This window comes from Molothrus ater, chromosome 8 (assembly GCF_012460135.2).
Source record: "Molothrus ater isolate BHLD 08-10-18 breed brown headed cowbird chromosome 8, BPBGC_Mater_1.1, whole genome shotgun sequence".
NCBI lineage: Eukaryota > Metazoa > Chordata > Aves > Passeriformes > Icteridae > Molothrus > Molothrus ater.
This window is the reverse complement of record NC_050485.2, coordinates 11,690,525-11,707,462: the sequence shown is the minus strand read 5'-3', so window position 1 is coordinate 11,707,462 and position 16,938 is coordinate 11,690,525. Positions and strand designations below refer to the sequence as shown.

The following is a 16,938-nucleotide window of genomic DNA, read 5'->3' as shown; positions in this document are numbered from 1 at the left end:
TTCTGAACTTAACCTACTACAAACAATGGATCTTGTTTTAGGAGCTAAACTCTGCTCTAGTGGAAAGAGATCGAGCGATTTGTGAGAGGAATGAGTTACTGGAAAAATACTGTCATGAAGTGAAGGACAAAGCCGAGGCCCAGAAGGAACTTGATCAAGCTTGCAAGGATATAGAGACAGTGAAGGAAGAAAGAGATGTTGCCAGGAAAGAGAGAACAGAAGCTATCATCCAGAGAGACCATCTGCTAAGGGAATATTATCAAGCCCGCCAGGTATTGCAAGTGATGCCTTTAATGATGCCTTTTTCTTTCTTGGCTTAGTTAGGTCAGTAACTTGGTAGACATTAAAGGTCTGGGCACACTGGGAGTCCTCCCTCTTTTTCTCAAGTAACTCTAAAATACAAACATGTGCATGTATGTTCTTCAAGACATACTGACAGAAATTCTTGTTTGGAAGAAACGCGATTGTGCTTCGTGTTAAGGTTGTTTGTAAATATGAATAGAAAAAGTTTACATTTTAACCAAATTGTAGGTCAGTAAGTCTAGATTGATTCGTTTTGTTTACATTCTTGAACTTAACCACACGCCGTTGTTTGCAAGCCCACAGCTTCTGATGGGCTATACTGTTGTAGCTGGCTTGTGTTATCGTGCTGCAAGCTTGGAGTTTTCTTTGTGTATTTGTCTTACTGTTGTCACCATCTCTCTTATTCAAAATAGGGAGTTTTGGGAGGGACAAGTTAACTTAAGAATAAAGTAATTCTTATCTAAAACAAGAATCATTAAATAAAAATTTCTTTCAATTCCGTTGCTCTTCAGTTTCATTGCTTTGGAATTAAGCAACCTGTATGAATCCCAGGTCTTGGGATTGTTGTCTCAGGGTAAATAATAGGAGTTAATGTGGGAAATGTGTTGTCTGTCTATACTGTATATATATACAGTATATGCAATTGCATATGGTAGTGTATCTTGATTTCTAAGTATACTCAAGGTTTTTCCTGTCTGCTAAGCAGATCAAGGTTGAAGCACAGAATGTCATCTCTGAAATATGACACATTCACTGATGTTATTTTCAAGTCAGGATTCTTATTCATGTAGTTGTACAGATTTATGTGCTGCTGGATGAAATGCATTACAGCAGGTTTTATCTTTCCTCCCAACCCTCCCAAAGTTGCTGCTAAAATAAATGAATATTTTTCATGAAATCACAAGAATTGAATACATCAGGCAACATACAGATAGCAAAAGCTGTTTGTGCATATGTATCTAAAAATTGTACCTAAAATACTTATCTGTGTTTCTTAATTCCTAGATACAAGATTCTGCTACCCTAGACATAGAAAGAGCAAACAAAGAAATTGAAATGCTTCGGAAGCAATATGAGGCAATGTCACAAGAACTAAAGGAAGCTGTCCAGGAAGCAGAAGTAGCCAAGTGTAGGAGGGATTGGGCCTTTCAAGAGCGGGATAAGATTGTTGCAGAAAGGGAAAGCATACGGTAAACAACTGCTAGATGATACCTGAGTGATCTCTGTAACACCTGCTGCACAGCTGATGCAGTTCTAGGATGGCTGGGTTTTGCCAGCACTTCATCTGCATTAGCTGTCACGTGGTGATTTTTTAAAAAAATGTTGAGGGCACATTACAAGATCTTTGTCATTTTCTGTGCTTTCATAACCAAAATGTCTCTAGTAAATACCCTTCAGTCTAACAGCACTGCTGTGCAGGAACAGCCAATCGTGCAATCTTTTTGGCATGCTATACTAATAATCTTGCTGTAGCTCTAGTCCTGCACATAATTCTTTGCCTGTGGGGACATGCACAAAAAGTATCCAACATATTTGCCACTAAATATATCTAAGGAGCTATGAAAAATACTTAAATAAGGGGTTTTTCTGCTAGTTTAAAGAAGATAAGTAGAAATAAGATTCTGAAAGGGAAGAAGAATTAAGACTTAGCATGTGTCATTTTTTTTTCTTCCTTATCCTTTTATTTTGCAGATAGAAACCTTTTGAAACTGCTCTTTGAAATGTTACATTAACTATACAATGTGGTAAAGCCAGTTTACTTTAATAAGATTTTAAGTAACTAGATTGAAACCTTTTTCTTTTGAAGAACTTTGTGTGACAACTTAAGGAGGGAGAGAGACCGAGCTGTGAGTGACTTGGCTGAAGCTCTTCGCAACCTGGATGACATGAGAAAGCAGAAAAATGATGCTGTTCGTGAACTGAAGGAACTGAAGTATGTTAGAGAAATGACCAAACTGCATTCAAGTTGGTGATGAAAACTTTGGTTTGTTAGCTGTGTTCTTAAGAGAACCATATGTTGTTGCAGCTGTAGGCAGCAGACATTCATGTTATTGCATGTGGAAGCATTGCCTGTGTTTTTAGTTATCATGGAAATTATTATGCTGGACAGTATCTGTTTTATCTTATTAATGTGAGTCATAGTGTAAGCTTTGTGCTATGGAGATGCACTTAAGCAATACTTGTATCCTTTCACTGAAGTCTTATTAACTGCAGCTTAGTTCCATCAGCTGTTTACTCACTGGTTTATGGGAGATGTTTTGCCATTGGTATTTATCATGCCCTACATACTGATGAAGCTCATCTGAGGGTAAATTAAATGCATTTTGGAAGATATGAGAAACCTAGTTGTGCACTTAGTCATGTAAAAATACTGCAAAAAATGTAAGACTACGTTAAGACAGTATATAGAACCAGAAAGTCAATTTACGAGCAGACCAAGAATATTGGAAAGACAGAAGCCAAAAGAAATTTTTGACAGCTTGGATTTGTGATTTAGAAAACCAAATATAATATCCATCACAATCATAACATTATTTTTCAGTTTACTTAAAAGGAGGTCGTCTGTGTCTGCAAGTAATAATTTTCTTTGCCTAGGGAAAAGATGGAAAATCAATTGGAAAAGGAGGCCAGATTTCGTCAACTGATGGCCCATAGTTCCCATGACTCAGCCATAGATACAGATTCTCTGGAATGGGAAACAGAAGTGGTAGAATTTGAAAAAGACAGAGTAAGTAAAATCATACACTGCATTGTCTTGTGTATTGGGATAGCTCTGAAGCCAGTTATAATCTTTAAATACTAGACAAGATGAAAAATATGATTTTGGTAGTTTTAATTCTTTATTGTTTGGCAAAAAAACATGTGGGTGCCCATGGAGGCAGCAAGTGCAGTTGCAGCTGCATGAAAGTAGTTGATAAAACCAAGCTGTTATGTACTAGCTTTATAATTTTCTTCATATGCATTATAAATAAAAATATTTCCTACATCTAATGTTGCAGGGTACCCAGGTCCATGTAGTATAGTAGTCTTTAAGTTTGTGATTCCCTGCAGACATGGCATTGCTAAGGCAGCCAAAACTTAAAATGTGAAGGAAACAGGGATATTAGAGGCCAATCCTTTACTGGCGACAACTCTTAAAATCTATGCATAAAATAGTTAATGTTTTACGTGAAGCTACTTGTCCTACTTTTGCTCAGATCTGCTGATTGGAAATTTTCAAGTATTTAAAGTACTTATTCATGTTGAACATGTATTTTAGGGCAACATTACTGTTCAGTTTGAAAATTGGAGTTGAAAGGAGATGCTAATCTCTTGCTTGTCTGTAGAGGAAATTAAATACCTTTTCTATTTTGGCATATTAAGTAAGGTTCTTAAGTTTAGCAATCTAGATAACCTCTATTTCTTATTATCCTAGTAGTATTTTTCTCCATATAATTTCACTTTTTTTCATTGTAGTCTAAAATTTTTAATTTGCTGCAATGTATGTAATTCTTGTGTGCTCTTCTATGTGAAATATTTGGTCAGTGCATCCCATTGATAATGGTAACTTTTTTGAACACATAAAATACACAGGTAGTCCTCCAGATTGTGATTCATTTATAACAGTTTCTGTATATACTAGAATTTCTCTGTCATTCCTGAATGACAAACTTTAGTGATTAAATTCTGTCCAGTTAAATCCTGTTTATTCTACTGCAGTATTCAGGGGTCATCTTTTCTTATGCTCTTCCAATCTGTCTGTGTTCTGATAATGCATTCTTACAAAATCACTAGTTTGTTTCTTTTTTGACACAAAAAATATCATTTAGTATTATTATATTTTGAAATACATATTGAAAAGATAAGATGAACTGAGTTACCAGTGTTGATCCATCAGAATCACCATCTGTAAATTCTTTCTGGAGTAATTATTCCCCTTTGACCAACAGCTGAAACCAAGCTGTTTCAGCACTTGTGGTCACTCTATCAGTTTTGTTCCTTGCCATCTCCTCTGTTTTAACTGATAACTAATAATTTTGCTTTTCTGTTGTCTTGTTAAATTAATTAGTATGTCTAGTATACGATGTGCCTGTGCTAAACAACATTGCAGCATGATGAATTTTCCATTCATGTGCAGTTTTTTAGTTTTTCTTTACTTGCTCTATGTGTTTGCATCACTGAGATCAAATATGTGCACTTTGTCATTGGAATGTGAATTTGTCATTTGAATCCCTTTTTTAAACATAGCGATTACACTTGCAGCTATCAAATTAGAGTAATAATACTGTGCCAGCCTTGATCAAATATAGGGAAAAATCTTTGCTGACAGCATTTGAATTCCAGGGTCAAGACTATAGAGTTTAATTTAATTTTAAACTACATTTTAGTCTTTTATTTTTGCTTAAACTTCACCTGTCGAACTAAACTTGTGTTATATATAATCACTCAGCTCAAAACTGAGAGAAATAATACTCACTTTTCAGCTCTGATGCTGTGTAATGATACTGTGATCTCTACTTGATCCTTGTTTTCTGGCAGCCTCATGCTCTTCCCTATGAAACTTTGGTCTTAAATAGGACATTTTGAAGTATCATAATGGTTTTTTTTTCATATTAGATTTTAAACTTTAAGTACCATCACCCTTCATTATGCTGAGATGGTTGATCCTGTGGACAGCTTCAAGTAGAGTTCTCTAATTTTTTGAAGTGTATTATTTAACAGTGAAAATAGCAATAATAATTCAGTTTGTGGTCAGTTGATAGAAATGTACTATTTTTTGGATCAGTTTTTTCTTTACAGTGACTTTATTATTTACCAAAGCAAATAACTACATGAAAATTTCCGTGTTTTGTTCAATGACCAATCTCTTCAAGATTTTTGTAACTTTTCACATCAAGAATTATCTAGTTTGGGTCAGACTTGGTAGAATATCACCTCTAAATCTGTATTTAGATATGGTCCCCCATAATGTTGGAGCTATTGTTCTTATTTATTTCTGGTCTCTACTCATACTACAGGAGAGGTCTGCCTGAGTTCACTGATAACACACAGTGCTGTTTCCTTACCTTGCCAGTTGTTTTTTCCCCCATTCTTAGGAAACATGTCCTTGTTTTCTTACTACACAACCAATATTGTACCTTACAACAGGTTATATGAGTCTGAATGGGCTTTTTTCACATGCTCAGCTGCTTTTCTGTTCCTCTTTGGTGAAGTTCCCATTTGTATTATTTAAGCCTTAATCTGAGAGAGAAGGATCATTCTAATGCCAGAAGACTAATGGAAATGGGAGTTTATATATTTACATATATAAAAAAATAAAACCTTACCTGAGGCAGGACCCCTGTAAGTAGAAGTACATGGTGCAAACATGCAGTAATGCCTCTTGGTAGCAGACACGCTTTGCTAGTGCAGTGGTATCACTTGTTATTAATATTTACTAGGATGATATGGACTTGAAAGCACTTGGTTTTGATGTGGCAGAAGGTGTGAATGAGCCATACCTCCCTGGAGACTGCGGGATCTTCGTTACCAAAGTAGACAAAGGAAGTATTGCTGATGGTCGGTTAAGGTAGGCTCTGACTTTGGAAGATACCTTTTGGATTTTTGATCATAATAAACTGAGCATATTGGAACTTGTCATAATTATTTTCATTTTTTGAAGTTCTTTTCTTCTTTATCATTTGCCGTGTATATTATTAATGTTGGTTGGGAAATCACACTGAGAAGACAGATACCTAAAAGCATTACAGAAATTAAACACTGTTGACTCAGCACTCAAAACTCAAAAGAATTTGAAATGTTCTTTTGTTGCACTGTGCCCTGTTTACTCCATTATTATAATCTCCTCAAACCTGTATTTATTTAAATTTTGGGAAAGACATGAGGATAAGTTATTGAGGGAGGGCAAGAGAAAAGCAAAGTAAGAGCAAGGGATCATTTGGAACCATCTGCAATTCTTGGTGTTGATAGAAACTTTTTAGTAACTCCTCTCGGTACAAAGCATTGCTTTTAAACAAGAAGTAGTCATTAGAGATTTAAGGATATACTTTTCCTGGTGCAGTGCAAACTAGCAGTCCTGGTTTTCATTTAGCTGCTATTTAATGCTTTTTTGGGAATGGATAACTCCAGATAATGAAGGATGATTTTACTGAGATCAGCTCTGTTGCATGCCTTTTCATGGAACATTATTCATGTGCTGTGTCCAGCAAAGTGTGCTTATAACTAACCTACCTAATTCTGCATATCTACCAGGGTGAATGATTGGCTGCTGAAGATAAATGATGTGGATCTTACCAATAAGGATAAAAAGCAAGTTATAAAAGCTGTTCTGAATGGAGGAGGTGTTATTAATATGGTGGTTCGAAGAAGGAAGTCTTTAGGTGGGCGAGTGATAACACCTCTTCACATCAATGTTTCTGGACATAAAGGTAATGACTAAAAAGGATGGATGTAAATGGTACATGTTTGTTCAGCCAAATAAGGCTTGACATAAAGGTGCATGTTCTCTGAGCCTTTGCTTAAATCACGTTTACATCTTAATGGCCTCCTAGAGGGGAGCTTTCATTATTTTTTTAAGCAAACCAAGAATGCTGTTATTGATAATAGCTTCATCTTGTAAGTACAGGTTTTCTTTTTGTCCTTGGGTGGGTTTTAGTTGGTTCCTTTTTTAAATACTTGTCTCTAGTTGGCTGCATGTTTGGAATGTTTGTGGGAGTGTAAACCCAGCTGTTAAACCCAGCTACCCCATGTTTGTGTGATTATATTAATTTTTGGGATATTCCAAGTCCTTGTTTTCCCTGTCTTGTTATTTCTTGGAAATGGTTTTCAGAAATTGAAATTCAGCTAGATTGGAAGTCATAGTTCTTTCTTGTGCAGGCAGGTCAGACATGCCATTTGAGCAATATATTTGAATTGCAGAATCAAATTCTTCTTTATCTATTTCAGATAGTGGGCTCAGTCTAGAAAATGGAGTATTTGTTGCTGCTGTTGTGCCTGGAAGCCCAGCTGCCAAAGAGGGTTCCCTTACTGTGGGAGATAGAATAATTGCTGTAAGTCTTAAAAATCCATTTGCCTTGTTAAACTTTTATTTATTTTGAAGTGTTATCATTGGTGCTACTCTTTAAGATGCCAAACGTTCCAAATAATTTTTACTTTTGCAATATTAAATCCTTTTTGTAAATTCACTGGATATTTATTCTAAATTAATGTTTTTGTATGCTGAGTGATGAATATAACGTGCAGCTTATTTCCTGAGTTCATATGAGAATTGTTGTTGGAAGCATTAGCTTATTCTTTATACTTGGCTTTTATATATGTACATATATATATGTATATATATCTGTCATTCTTATACTGAGTAGGAAGGGTCAGTTGCAAAAAGGCATCCCTTCATTGAATGAGAGGTTCCTTGTCTTACACATGTTGGTACCACAGCTGTCATCTGTTCTGGGGAGGGAGTCTGTCCCTGCAGCCTTTGCAGCCTTACAGGATGGGTGTGGTTTGTGCACTGTGAAAGGGGATGTGGTTGCTGCTGGTACAACTGCACAGAGGGTGTAGTGAACTGGTGGTGTCACCCTCTGTCACTGCAGGAGTAGCAGATTGGATTTAGGAGTTATCCATTTTCCACTCATGAAAATGCACAAACATCAACCAGACTTCAGTCACATATACATATGTAGACTAGTATTTTCTCTGTCTCAAGAGATCATCTACCTGAAATCCTTCCAACTTATTACCTTTGATTTACAGATGTCTGTTGTGGTTTCTTTTGTCTGCAGATCAATGGCATTGCACTAGATAATAAGTCACTTACTGAATGTGAAGCTCTGCTACGAAACTGTAGGGATTCCCTTACTCTGTCACTCATGAAGGTGAGTAGCAAAAGCTAAATTTGCAGAATTCTCTGGAACTTTTGCAGGATTACTGTAGTTTTTCAAGCAAGAATATATGCAAGGAAATGAGTATATCAAAATGGGGAAAAGACAACCATCTGGATGCATTTCTCTGGTGGTACGCTTCCTCAACAGTTATTTCCAAAGTAAGGTTCTTGTGCCATCTAGGAGGAGATGAGACTAACTTGCTGTCTTCTTTCCCATTTGTTTGCTGGTTACGTGAAACGAGTGCTACCACAATTGCTTGCTGCTTCTTGGGTTTTGCTTTAGAGCTGCAGCACTTTTGTACATGAAAGATAAACCTGCTAACTAAAGAAAGTTAGCTTTTTGTCAGGAGGGAGCTGTGCAGAAAGCTCAACTCTTGCTATCATGACAATTAAGTAGAAGACTTTGATTTTAAGTCTTATTTCTATAAAACAGTTTTTCTGTTTTGCTTTTTGAGTTTAGAATCCCATTATTCTGGCCCTGCTACATGAATTTTGAGTTGGAATTTCAGATCTAGAGAGCTTGAGGTTTTAAGAAAGTAAGAAGATGAAATGTTTGAGGGGAAGTGGGCAATGAAAGTTATCTTATTGGCATCACTCATCAGAGGCAGAAGTAGAATGCAGAGCCCTTCACTTCCAACGGAGTACTTTTGCCACCATGTGGAAATGCCCTTTTGGAGTTGTTCTGAAAATGCTACAAAATTTTTCTAGCTTCATTTCATCTGATGTTCTGTGCTTTGAATTGTAAGATATGTGTATATTCAGATAAGATATTAAGTGTATATTCAGATCAAGGAGGCTAGGCTGTGACTCATACTAAATAGAAATTAAACACAATAATAAGGTTGATCACGTGTGGTTTTTGTTTTAGGTTTTTCCTCAGAGTTCATCTTGGAGTGGTCAAAATATATTTGAAAATTTGAAGGATTCAGAAAAAATGTCAAACTGTAGAGTTCATGCATCAGAGGTACAAGCACAAAATAAAAGAAATCTGAAACTCAACAGCTCAACTCAGACTGACATTTTCAATCCAGACATCATGGATGGCAAGAAGGAGCAGAGCGAACAGGGCAGCACTTCATTTTGTGATCACAAACCTTTCCCTAGTAACACATTACGAGTTGACTCTCGTAGGAACACAGTGCACAGTTGCCATAGTAATTCAGAACACAGTCTCAGCTCCTTCAGCCCAGAGACATATGGGGACCAAGGCTATGGAGCTGTTGACCTGGACAACAGGAGGCTGCCTTATGAACCAACAGGAACTGACTGTGTGATGGTTGAGACAGCATTTGACAAAGGACATGGAACTAAGCATAGTGGTGGTACCTGGCCAAAAGTCGTGGTTAATATCTCAGCAACAGAAACAGAAAAGTTTTCTGTGTATAAAAAGCCAAAACAAAGGAAATCTATCTTTGACCCCGATACTTTCAAAAGGCCGCCAACTCCTCCCAAACTGGACTACCTGTCCCCTAATCAGGTGACAGGCCATTCACCTCAGCCATCAAAAGCTGAAGTGGCTTCAACTCCTCCAACTCCTCCTAAGAGAAGTGATTCCATCAAATTTAAACATAAACAGCAGGCAAGCTCTGCATCAGAGTCTACAGTAACAACGGGATCACCACCCACCAGCCCAGCCACTGCCCAAGCTCCAGTTTCCTTGGCACTTAAACAGGACTCTGCTACTCTCAAGGGGCGCAGCAGGAATGCTGGGCATTATTATCGGGAGGAGGGAATTGACTGCACTCACCTGTCTTCAAGGAAATCCTGTGAAGATGATATTGGCTTTCAGAGAGTTGAAGAGCCAGAGATCAAAAGACCACGGCCAAAATCAGCTCCTGCTCTGAGGCATAAAATGACCCCTGTGCCCATTCCTAATCCTGCACTTCAGGTAGAACCTTGGTTTATTGAAGCACAAAACTAGAAACCTTGAGGTGTATTAGCAGTGTGGTTTTGGGTGCCCTGTTATGTACCAGAGCAGGAGAAGCATAGCCCATCCTCAGAGTTCAGGTCTTCTGAACTCAGGCTCAGTTGGCCCTTGGCAGTATCACAAAATACAAAACCAGTATGTGGAGTTCCAGTATTTAACAGGCAGTGGTGGCCACCCAACAGAAAGATAGTGTTCTGCTTGGCTGCCATACCTGGGGTTTTAATGCTGCTTGTTCGAACATCTGGGCTCTTGTATGTTTTTGACAATGTGAAAAGACATAAATAAAAACACAAAGCATCAGCTTTAGTAAAACTGAAAATAGGGTTTCTGAAGTTTTACTAAGTCAGATTGGTTGTCCAGATCACTGTACAATTTAATGAACAATGTTGTACCACCCATAATGTTGGGTTTTTTTAAGTCTTTCAATGTATCAAAATAATTTTGTGCATCTTAGCTGAAATTCAAAAGGTGTTAGGCCCATTAGGCTATAAAGGTAAACTGTTTATTAGAATATGACACATGCTCAAAATCAGCATATAATTTGTTAGAATAAACAGCCCTGCCAAGAAAATGGTGGGCCATGTCTTGACAGAGTGGATGGGAGAAAAATTTTTGTGCTCTGGGAAGGACCTATTTAGATGAGTGCGTTATGTAAAGTGACATAATCAATAATGCTATTTCAGGTCCACTGCCTCAGATTTGCTCAGCTGGCAGATAGAGGTTTTTTTATTTTCCCACTAAAAACAGAAGTTCATACAAGTGGTTTTTTTTTTAATGTAATTACATCATAATGACTTAGAATTTCATATTCTTTTCCCATACTTGTTTATACCTGGGTAATCCTACCCTGTTCACAGAGTTTTAGAAGCAATGCAGATGGCAGAGCTGAATTGGAAGTAGTGCAGGATAAGAGCCATATCCTGCAAAAATACTGGTATAAGAGAGCACCTGGCAGGTTTTTATGCCTTTGTTTTTTGTCTGCTTCCATTTTGTTTTGTCTTCTATTCCTTATGCATTCCCAAACATTTTTAGGGAAAAATAGTTATGGAGAGCTTTAGACCTCTGTGTAAGCACTGCTCAGCAAAAGAGGAAAACATACCTCTGTTACCAGCACAATCAAAAAAACCATGGTTCATAGTAGCTACTATGAAGAACATTAACTCTGTCCCAGCCAAAACCAGCACAACAAATGACTGAAAAGCATAAGAGTTTAATTTTGTAGCTGTAATCAGCAGATTTGGTCTGAAGAGCATTATGGTTGAGAAAAAGGTCACAAGAACCTCACTGCCTGAAGTGAAGGAGGGCATATTGTGATCTCATATTTTAGCATGTGTGTAACAACAAAACAAGATCCAGATACGAACACGTTTGAGTAGGGGGTGATAGTCCCATTCTTCATTGTAGTGCATTGTCGTGGGTATATGCACAGCCCAGGTTATAATTGTAGTAATGTTTGTAGGGTGAGTAAAGAGTTGCCAGTTGTGACAAGGACACATGTAGGTGGGGACTTATGTCCAGGAGATTTGTTAGCTGGAACAGAGTGGGTGGTTTTGGCACTCGCTGTTGAAGAGACCAAAGGATACATGGGGACATATTGCACCTGCTTCAGTGTGCTGCCCAAGCTGTGTTACAGGTGGCAAGGTAGGTGTTGGTTTGAGGTAAAGAAGAAAATTATATAATAGAATTACAAGAATTACAATGACTTTGTTTTGGTTTGGTTTGTTTTTTTTTTTTAAGGTTACTTCATGTCTTTGTTAATTTTTGGTTTTAGGATTAAGTTGCAACTAGATTCCATGGTTCTTTTTAATTTTTCCTCTCTTTCCCCTGTCCACCCAGAAAATAGTCAGAGCTTTGTAACTCTGAAGTTGTTGGCCAGAGAGCACAAGTGATACTGTACCTCAAAATGTGGGCATCAGTCACTCTGAAAATTGTTTTCCAGTGGAATTGCCCTTGTCTGTGGCAACTACATCACACTGTGACAGTGGTGCCCAGTTGGCATGCATTCACTCCTGAAGTAGTATTTGTGATGGCAAAATAGAGTGTAGTTTAAATTTGTAGCCATAGTGGGTGTTGTAATTTTGCTTAGATGTATATATGCACAGTTAATTTTGTGTACTTTCATAAGTTGATAAATTTAGGTGTGCTTTAATTCCTAAATAGTAGGTGGAACAATTACTAGTGGAGACATGAAAATGATCAAGTACTGGTTGTAAGAAGGCCCCTCTGCCTTTTTGAGTCTTGGTGCTCTCAGTAATTCTTCATTTAATTAATACTTTTATCATAAAAACTTTAAGTACCTTTTCAATAATTATTTTTCACTTTTTTAATGCATCAGTCACATGTTTCCTGTTGTACATTTCAAATGTGTGGATGCTGTGTGCTGAGCCCTGCATTTGCAGCTCTCCTGCATCACTGTCAATGTCTGAGCTATTTTTATATATGTTCTTAACTCACCAGTGTCTACTTGCTATATACAGAACTAAAGTTGTGAAGAAGAACTTGTTGTTCAACAGCAGGTTGAATTGCTTGTTGAAAAGAGGTTATTCCACGCGTATCTGGAAATGCAGGCTTAGAGGAAAATGCTTTCTGGCTTATTAGCCAGATTTTCTGTAGCAAACACTTGTGACAATAGCAGCTGAAATATCCTGTGAAAGTGGAGAAATGTAACGGTATGCTGGGTGTTTCATTGATGTTAGAGGTATCAGTTAAATTGCAAATACTGGCCAAAGAAGATTAGAAAATAATAAAAAATAGTAACAAAGTAGGATGGAGGAAAAATGGATAGAAGGACATCATTGAAAGACAAATATTTAAGAAGCACTGTGGTGGCACATTCTGGAGCCGATACTTGAAGGTTTGATGTTGCTTACAGTCCCACAGTTTGGCTGTTTTACTCTTTTGAATCTCTAACTTGCTGTAATCAAATTTCTGTGTTCTTGTAGGTGCAGAAATATGCTCCAGCTAGTGAGGAGCATCTGTCTCCAGAGCTACAGGAGTGGGCACCATATTCCCCCAAACGTTCTGCTAGGCACAGCGATGGCTTTGTGCCTGCTGCCTTATACCCTGGCAGCATGTCAGCAGGTGAGTGGCAGAACTCCAGACTGCTTTCTAGGAATGCCCCAAGGCACTTGTCCACATTGGACAATACTGGGGATTAGTCCTGTTGAGTACAGAAGAAACACAACCTACCAAACCTGTTTCCATGGTCTGTTGTGGTCTGAACATGGTGTGCTCAGTTTTTCGACTGTAAAGAAGTGAAGCCTGATTAAGAATCACTAAGGAAGCTGAGCAACCTCTGGCTGAAGGATCTGTGTTTCAGCAGTTTCTGTGCAGAGGATTTCTCAATACATTAGTGCAGGACAAGGTGTAGCCCCGTCCTTTAGGAGGAAAAGTAAGATTTTCAGTATTTTTGAAAGTAAATGAAGGTATCCCAGGGTTTAGCTGCTTTATTTCTGAAATTCTTCCAAGGAAAAAATCTGATATTCAGGCAGTGAAACATATTATGTTCTACCTGTTGGAAGCATTTGGGGTGTCTAATGTTGAGTGCCCACACTGGCTGTGATCTTAATTGAAGTGAAAGGTTAAATGTGAGTGTGGTTGAGATATTAAGATACTGAAAAGGGGACTCACAAGAAGGTCAATATATTCCAGTATAACAGTAAACAGCATCTTGTCTCAGTTGATAGAGCAGATTTTGGTATTGAAGTTCATGTTAGCAGGTTTTGAATTGGCACTGACTAAATGGAGTGCTTAAGGAGGTAATTAAGATATTGTATGCTAGTTAATTTGTAAAGTCAAGAAGCATTTGGTAAATGTGTTTTTAGATAGATTGCTCAGTCTTTATTATCTAGTTTTAGGTTTCAGTTTTCAGCAGTTGTATATTAAATTTCCAATCCAGTGATAATGATTTTTAGGGGGTTATCCTCTCTTCTTGTGAAGCCCCAAACTCCTCTAAGTTCTGGAAGATTTTATTCTTACTGGAGAACATGAAGGTAATAATCTGTGTATCTGGAACAATGGACAGCTTCAAGCAATGGTGCCCCAATCAGTTGAAAAAACATGCTCAAGAGTAGCTCAGGCCAAGAAGCTTTTGCTCTTCTTTGATTTCTTTTACTCTTCTCTCACTTTGTCTCTTAATTGCAGTAGCAATAGTATTAAAAGTATTATGTTTAACCTTGTAGTTAACTTTTATCTTAGCATGGTACTTTTGCACAATAACTGAGTCAAGTCAAACTTACTATAGACAATTTTAGACGATATGAGTCTGTCTTGAAATTTTTGCTACTCTGTTCTATGCTACCAACTCATTTAAGAGGAAATTTTAAGTTAGATTTCTGTTTAGTACTGAAGGATGAATATACTTAAAGCAGCTTGAGTAATAAATTTCAGAAATAAATATTAGATTTTAAAGTTACGATAGAAGTGGAACTCTTTGAGGCAACAAAAGAGAGGAACCAGAAAAACTATAGCTGCAGTCAGTTCAAGTGCCAAATAAAATCTTGCATGCTGGTTGGATGACTAAATTCTGAATTTCTATTCCTCGTTAAAAAATTTCTCTACTTGAAAACAGAAAATCTTTTATTTACTAGCACATATTAAAATCATATTCTGTGAATGGCTTCATTTTTGGTAATATAATCCACTTTATTACTGACTCATTACAGAATTATAAAGAAGATTTTAAACATGCATGTATTATCAAAAAGGTGTCATATGGTGCTTGATAATTTATTTGTATACTAATATTTTTATTTATCATACATGTAAATGTTGAAATATGTAATTTATAAAATATTAAGGTATATTTTAAATCTGGACTTTATATGCTAATAATGTTGATAAGAATATGCTTCTATCATTGAAGCAGGGACAGTACCAAGAAGCTTAGCACCGTGTCCTGCAGTGACTGCTGTCATGAGAAATCCAATCTATACTGCCTGGAGCCATAGAGTTCACACCAGCAATTGCCCATCAGTTGCCAGCCAAATATGTCATCAGCATCTGCATCCCAGGTGTTTTAAAATTTATGTCTCCCTAAAATTTTGTTTTTGTTAGGGTAAAATTGCTTCTAGCAGTTTGGTAGAGTGCGGAGTGAAACATGCTGCTGTTGTGTGTTATTTTGATCCAGTGGTCTCAAAACCATTATGGCATATAAATGATGTGCCAGTTGCTTTCATGTCTTGCAGTGACTGATGGATTAGGTTTTCCTCTGCCCTACTGACTGATACTGACAAAGAAATTAATTTTTTTAATTAACTGATTTCTAATTTTTTTTCTTGTCACTGCCAAAACAAACAAAGCTTTCTTCTGTTTTATAGTACTTCAAGGCTATTTTTCTTCTGGCTTCCAATAATTCATAAAATGATGGGACAATGTGGAAGTGGAAACAAAAGAAACATTCATTTTACTCAGTACATATGCTAATGAAAATTTTTTGTTGGCCAGTTTCTGTTTGCTGAGGTTCTTTGCCCAGTTCTAACTGTTGCCCTATTCTGCTTCTCTTTTGATGTAGTTCCCAGCATCAAGGTCGCCTGAGTTTGGACCTAAGTCATAAACACTCCAATGACTACTCTGAAAATTCACGTACAAGAGCATCTCATGGCTCAAATTCATTGCCATCTAGTGCCAGACTTGGTAACCAGCTTTTCTGATTTATTTTCTGTGGGATTCCTGTGTACTGGAGAAAATGATAAATGGAAAACTCCTTAAGTACCCACATTATGGGATTGTCATGGTTGGCAAAGCCTAAAGGCTTACGGTGTTCCTTTGCTTCATTTCTTGTGGGTTTATGACTAAAGGTGTTCACTGGAAGTTGCTGTGTTTAATTTGTTCTTGACAGTCTCTTTGAAATGGTCCCTGTGTGTGAGGGATTCTCCTTTCCATGCCTGTTACTCTTTAAAAGTATTCTTAGAGAGTTGGGACACAGGGCCAAAGGCTGAGGCTCAATGTGCTGGTGAGAAGGAAAGGAGAAAGCCCCTTGAACAAAAAGTCAAAGAGGACTAATAGCCAAATGTAAATTGTACTCTTGGGAAATAAAGTATACTTATGTCTAGTTGATGGACATGTAAATATTTTGTTATGCCTAGCTTAATGATACCAAAGCCAATGGAAGCAAATGCATGCTTTATAGCAGTGGAATTTTAATATTTTACATTTATTTAAATTTTTAATTATGTAATAACTGGGGGTTTTAAATGTGTTTGTGTTCCTGTGTTCCATCAAATATTGAGTAGAGCATGGTGGATTTATAAGCACAGCAAAAAGGGGTGTAACAATTTGTAACCAGTATCAGTGATGTTGTATTCATCCAAGCAGAATGCAATCAAAGTACTTTAAATGCCCTTTGCAAAGTCCCATGGATTCTTAGTGAACAGATGTTAGGTTCTTGCTTGGACTTGGAGTAAAGTTTAATTTGGTAGGAAAATACTAAAAATATCTTTTCATACAAGAATGTACATTGCTTATATACTGTGTACCTGCATTGTGTTCTGTTCATACTGACTGTGTAATCAAGATAATATGCTATAATTATGATATTCACATTTATGAGGGTAATCATCAAAGCTTTTGCCTTGATCATTTAGAGGTCACTTTAATGCTTATTGAAGAAGTACAATCTAAATGTACTTTTTTGTTAATTGTAGTTGCTTTTACTTTTGTCCTTTTAATTTTTCCTTGTTTTAAAAATAGGTTCTTCGAGTAACTTGCAGTACAGAACAGAACGAATTAAGATCCCTTTAACACCAAGATATCCAAGGTCCATGATGGGCTCTGACAGAGGTGAATTATTTTAGTAATTTTAATTATACTCTTTTCATCATAACCAAAACAAACCTTGCAGTTGTTAAAT

General features: G+C 37.0%; 1 protein-coding gene across 4 annotated transcripts in view; it reads left to right on the top strand.

Moving 5' to 3' along the window:
- The window catches only part of DLG5 (discs large MAGUK scaffold protein 5), a 97,405-nt gene that overhangs the window by 62,708 nt on the left and 17,759 nt on the right, over positions 1-16,938 (top strand). For 2 of the 4 annotated variants that reach the window (XM_054515513.1, XM_036386050.2), the window contains exons 8-20: positions 42-272; positions 1,309-1,493; positions 2,111-2,236; positions 2,899-3,031; positions 5,724-5,851; positions 6,535-6,710; positions 7,228-7,331; positions 8,061-8,153; positions 9,030-10,049; positions 13,031-13,169; positions 14,956-15,100; positions 15,601-15,722; positions 16,779-16,868. In XM_054515513.1, coding sequence (XP_054371488.1) covers positions 42-272; positions 1,309-1,493; positions 2,111-2,236; positions 2,899-3,031; positions 5,724-5,851; positions 6,535-6,710; positions 7,228-7,331; positions 8,061-8,153; positions 9,030-10,049; positions 13,031-13,169; positions 14,956-15,100; positions 15,601-15,722; positions 16,779-16,868 — 2,692 coding nt within the window. Of the gene's footprint in view, positions 1-41; positions 273-1,308; positions 1,494-2,110; positions 2,237-2,898; positions 3,032-5,723; positions 5,852-6,534; positions 6,711-7,227; positions 7,332-8,060; positions 8,154-9,029; positions 10,050-13,030; positions 13,170-14,952; positions 15,101-15,600; positions 15,723-16,778; positions 16,869-16,938 lie in introns of all 4 variants that reach the window. The other 2 variants (XM_054515512.1, XM_036386049.2) reach the window with 1 other exon arrangement.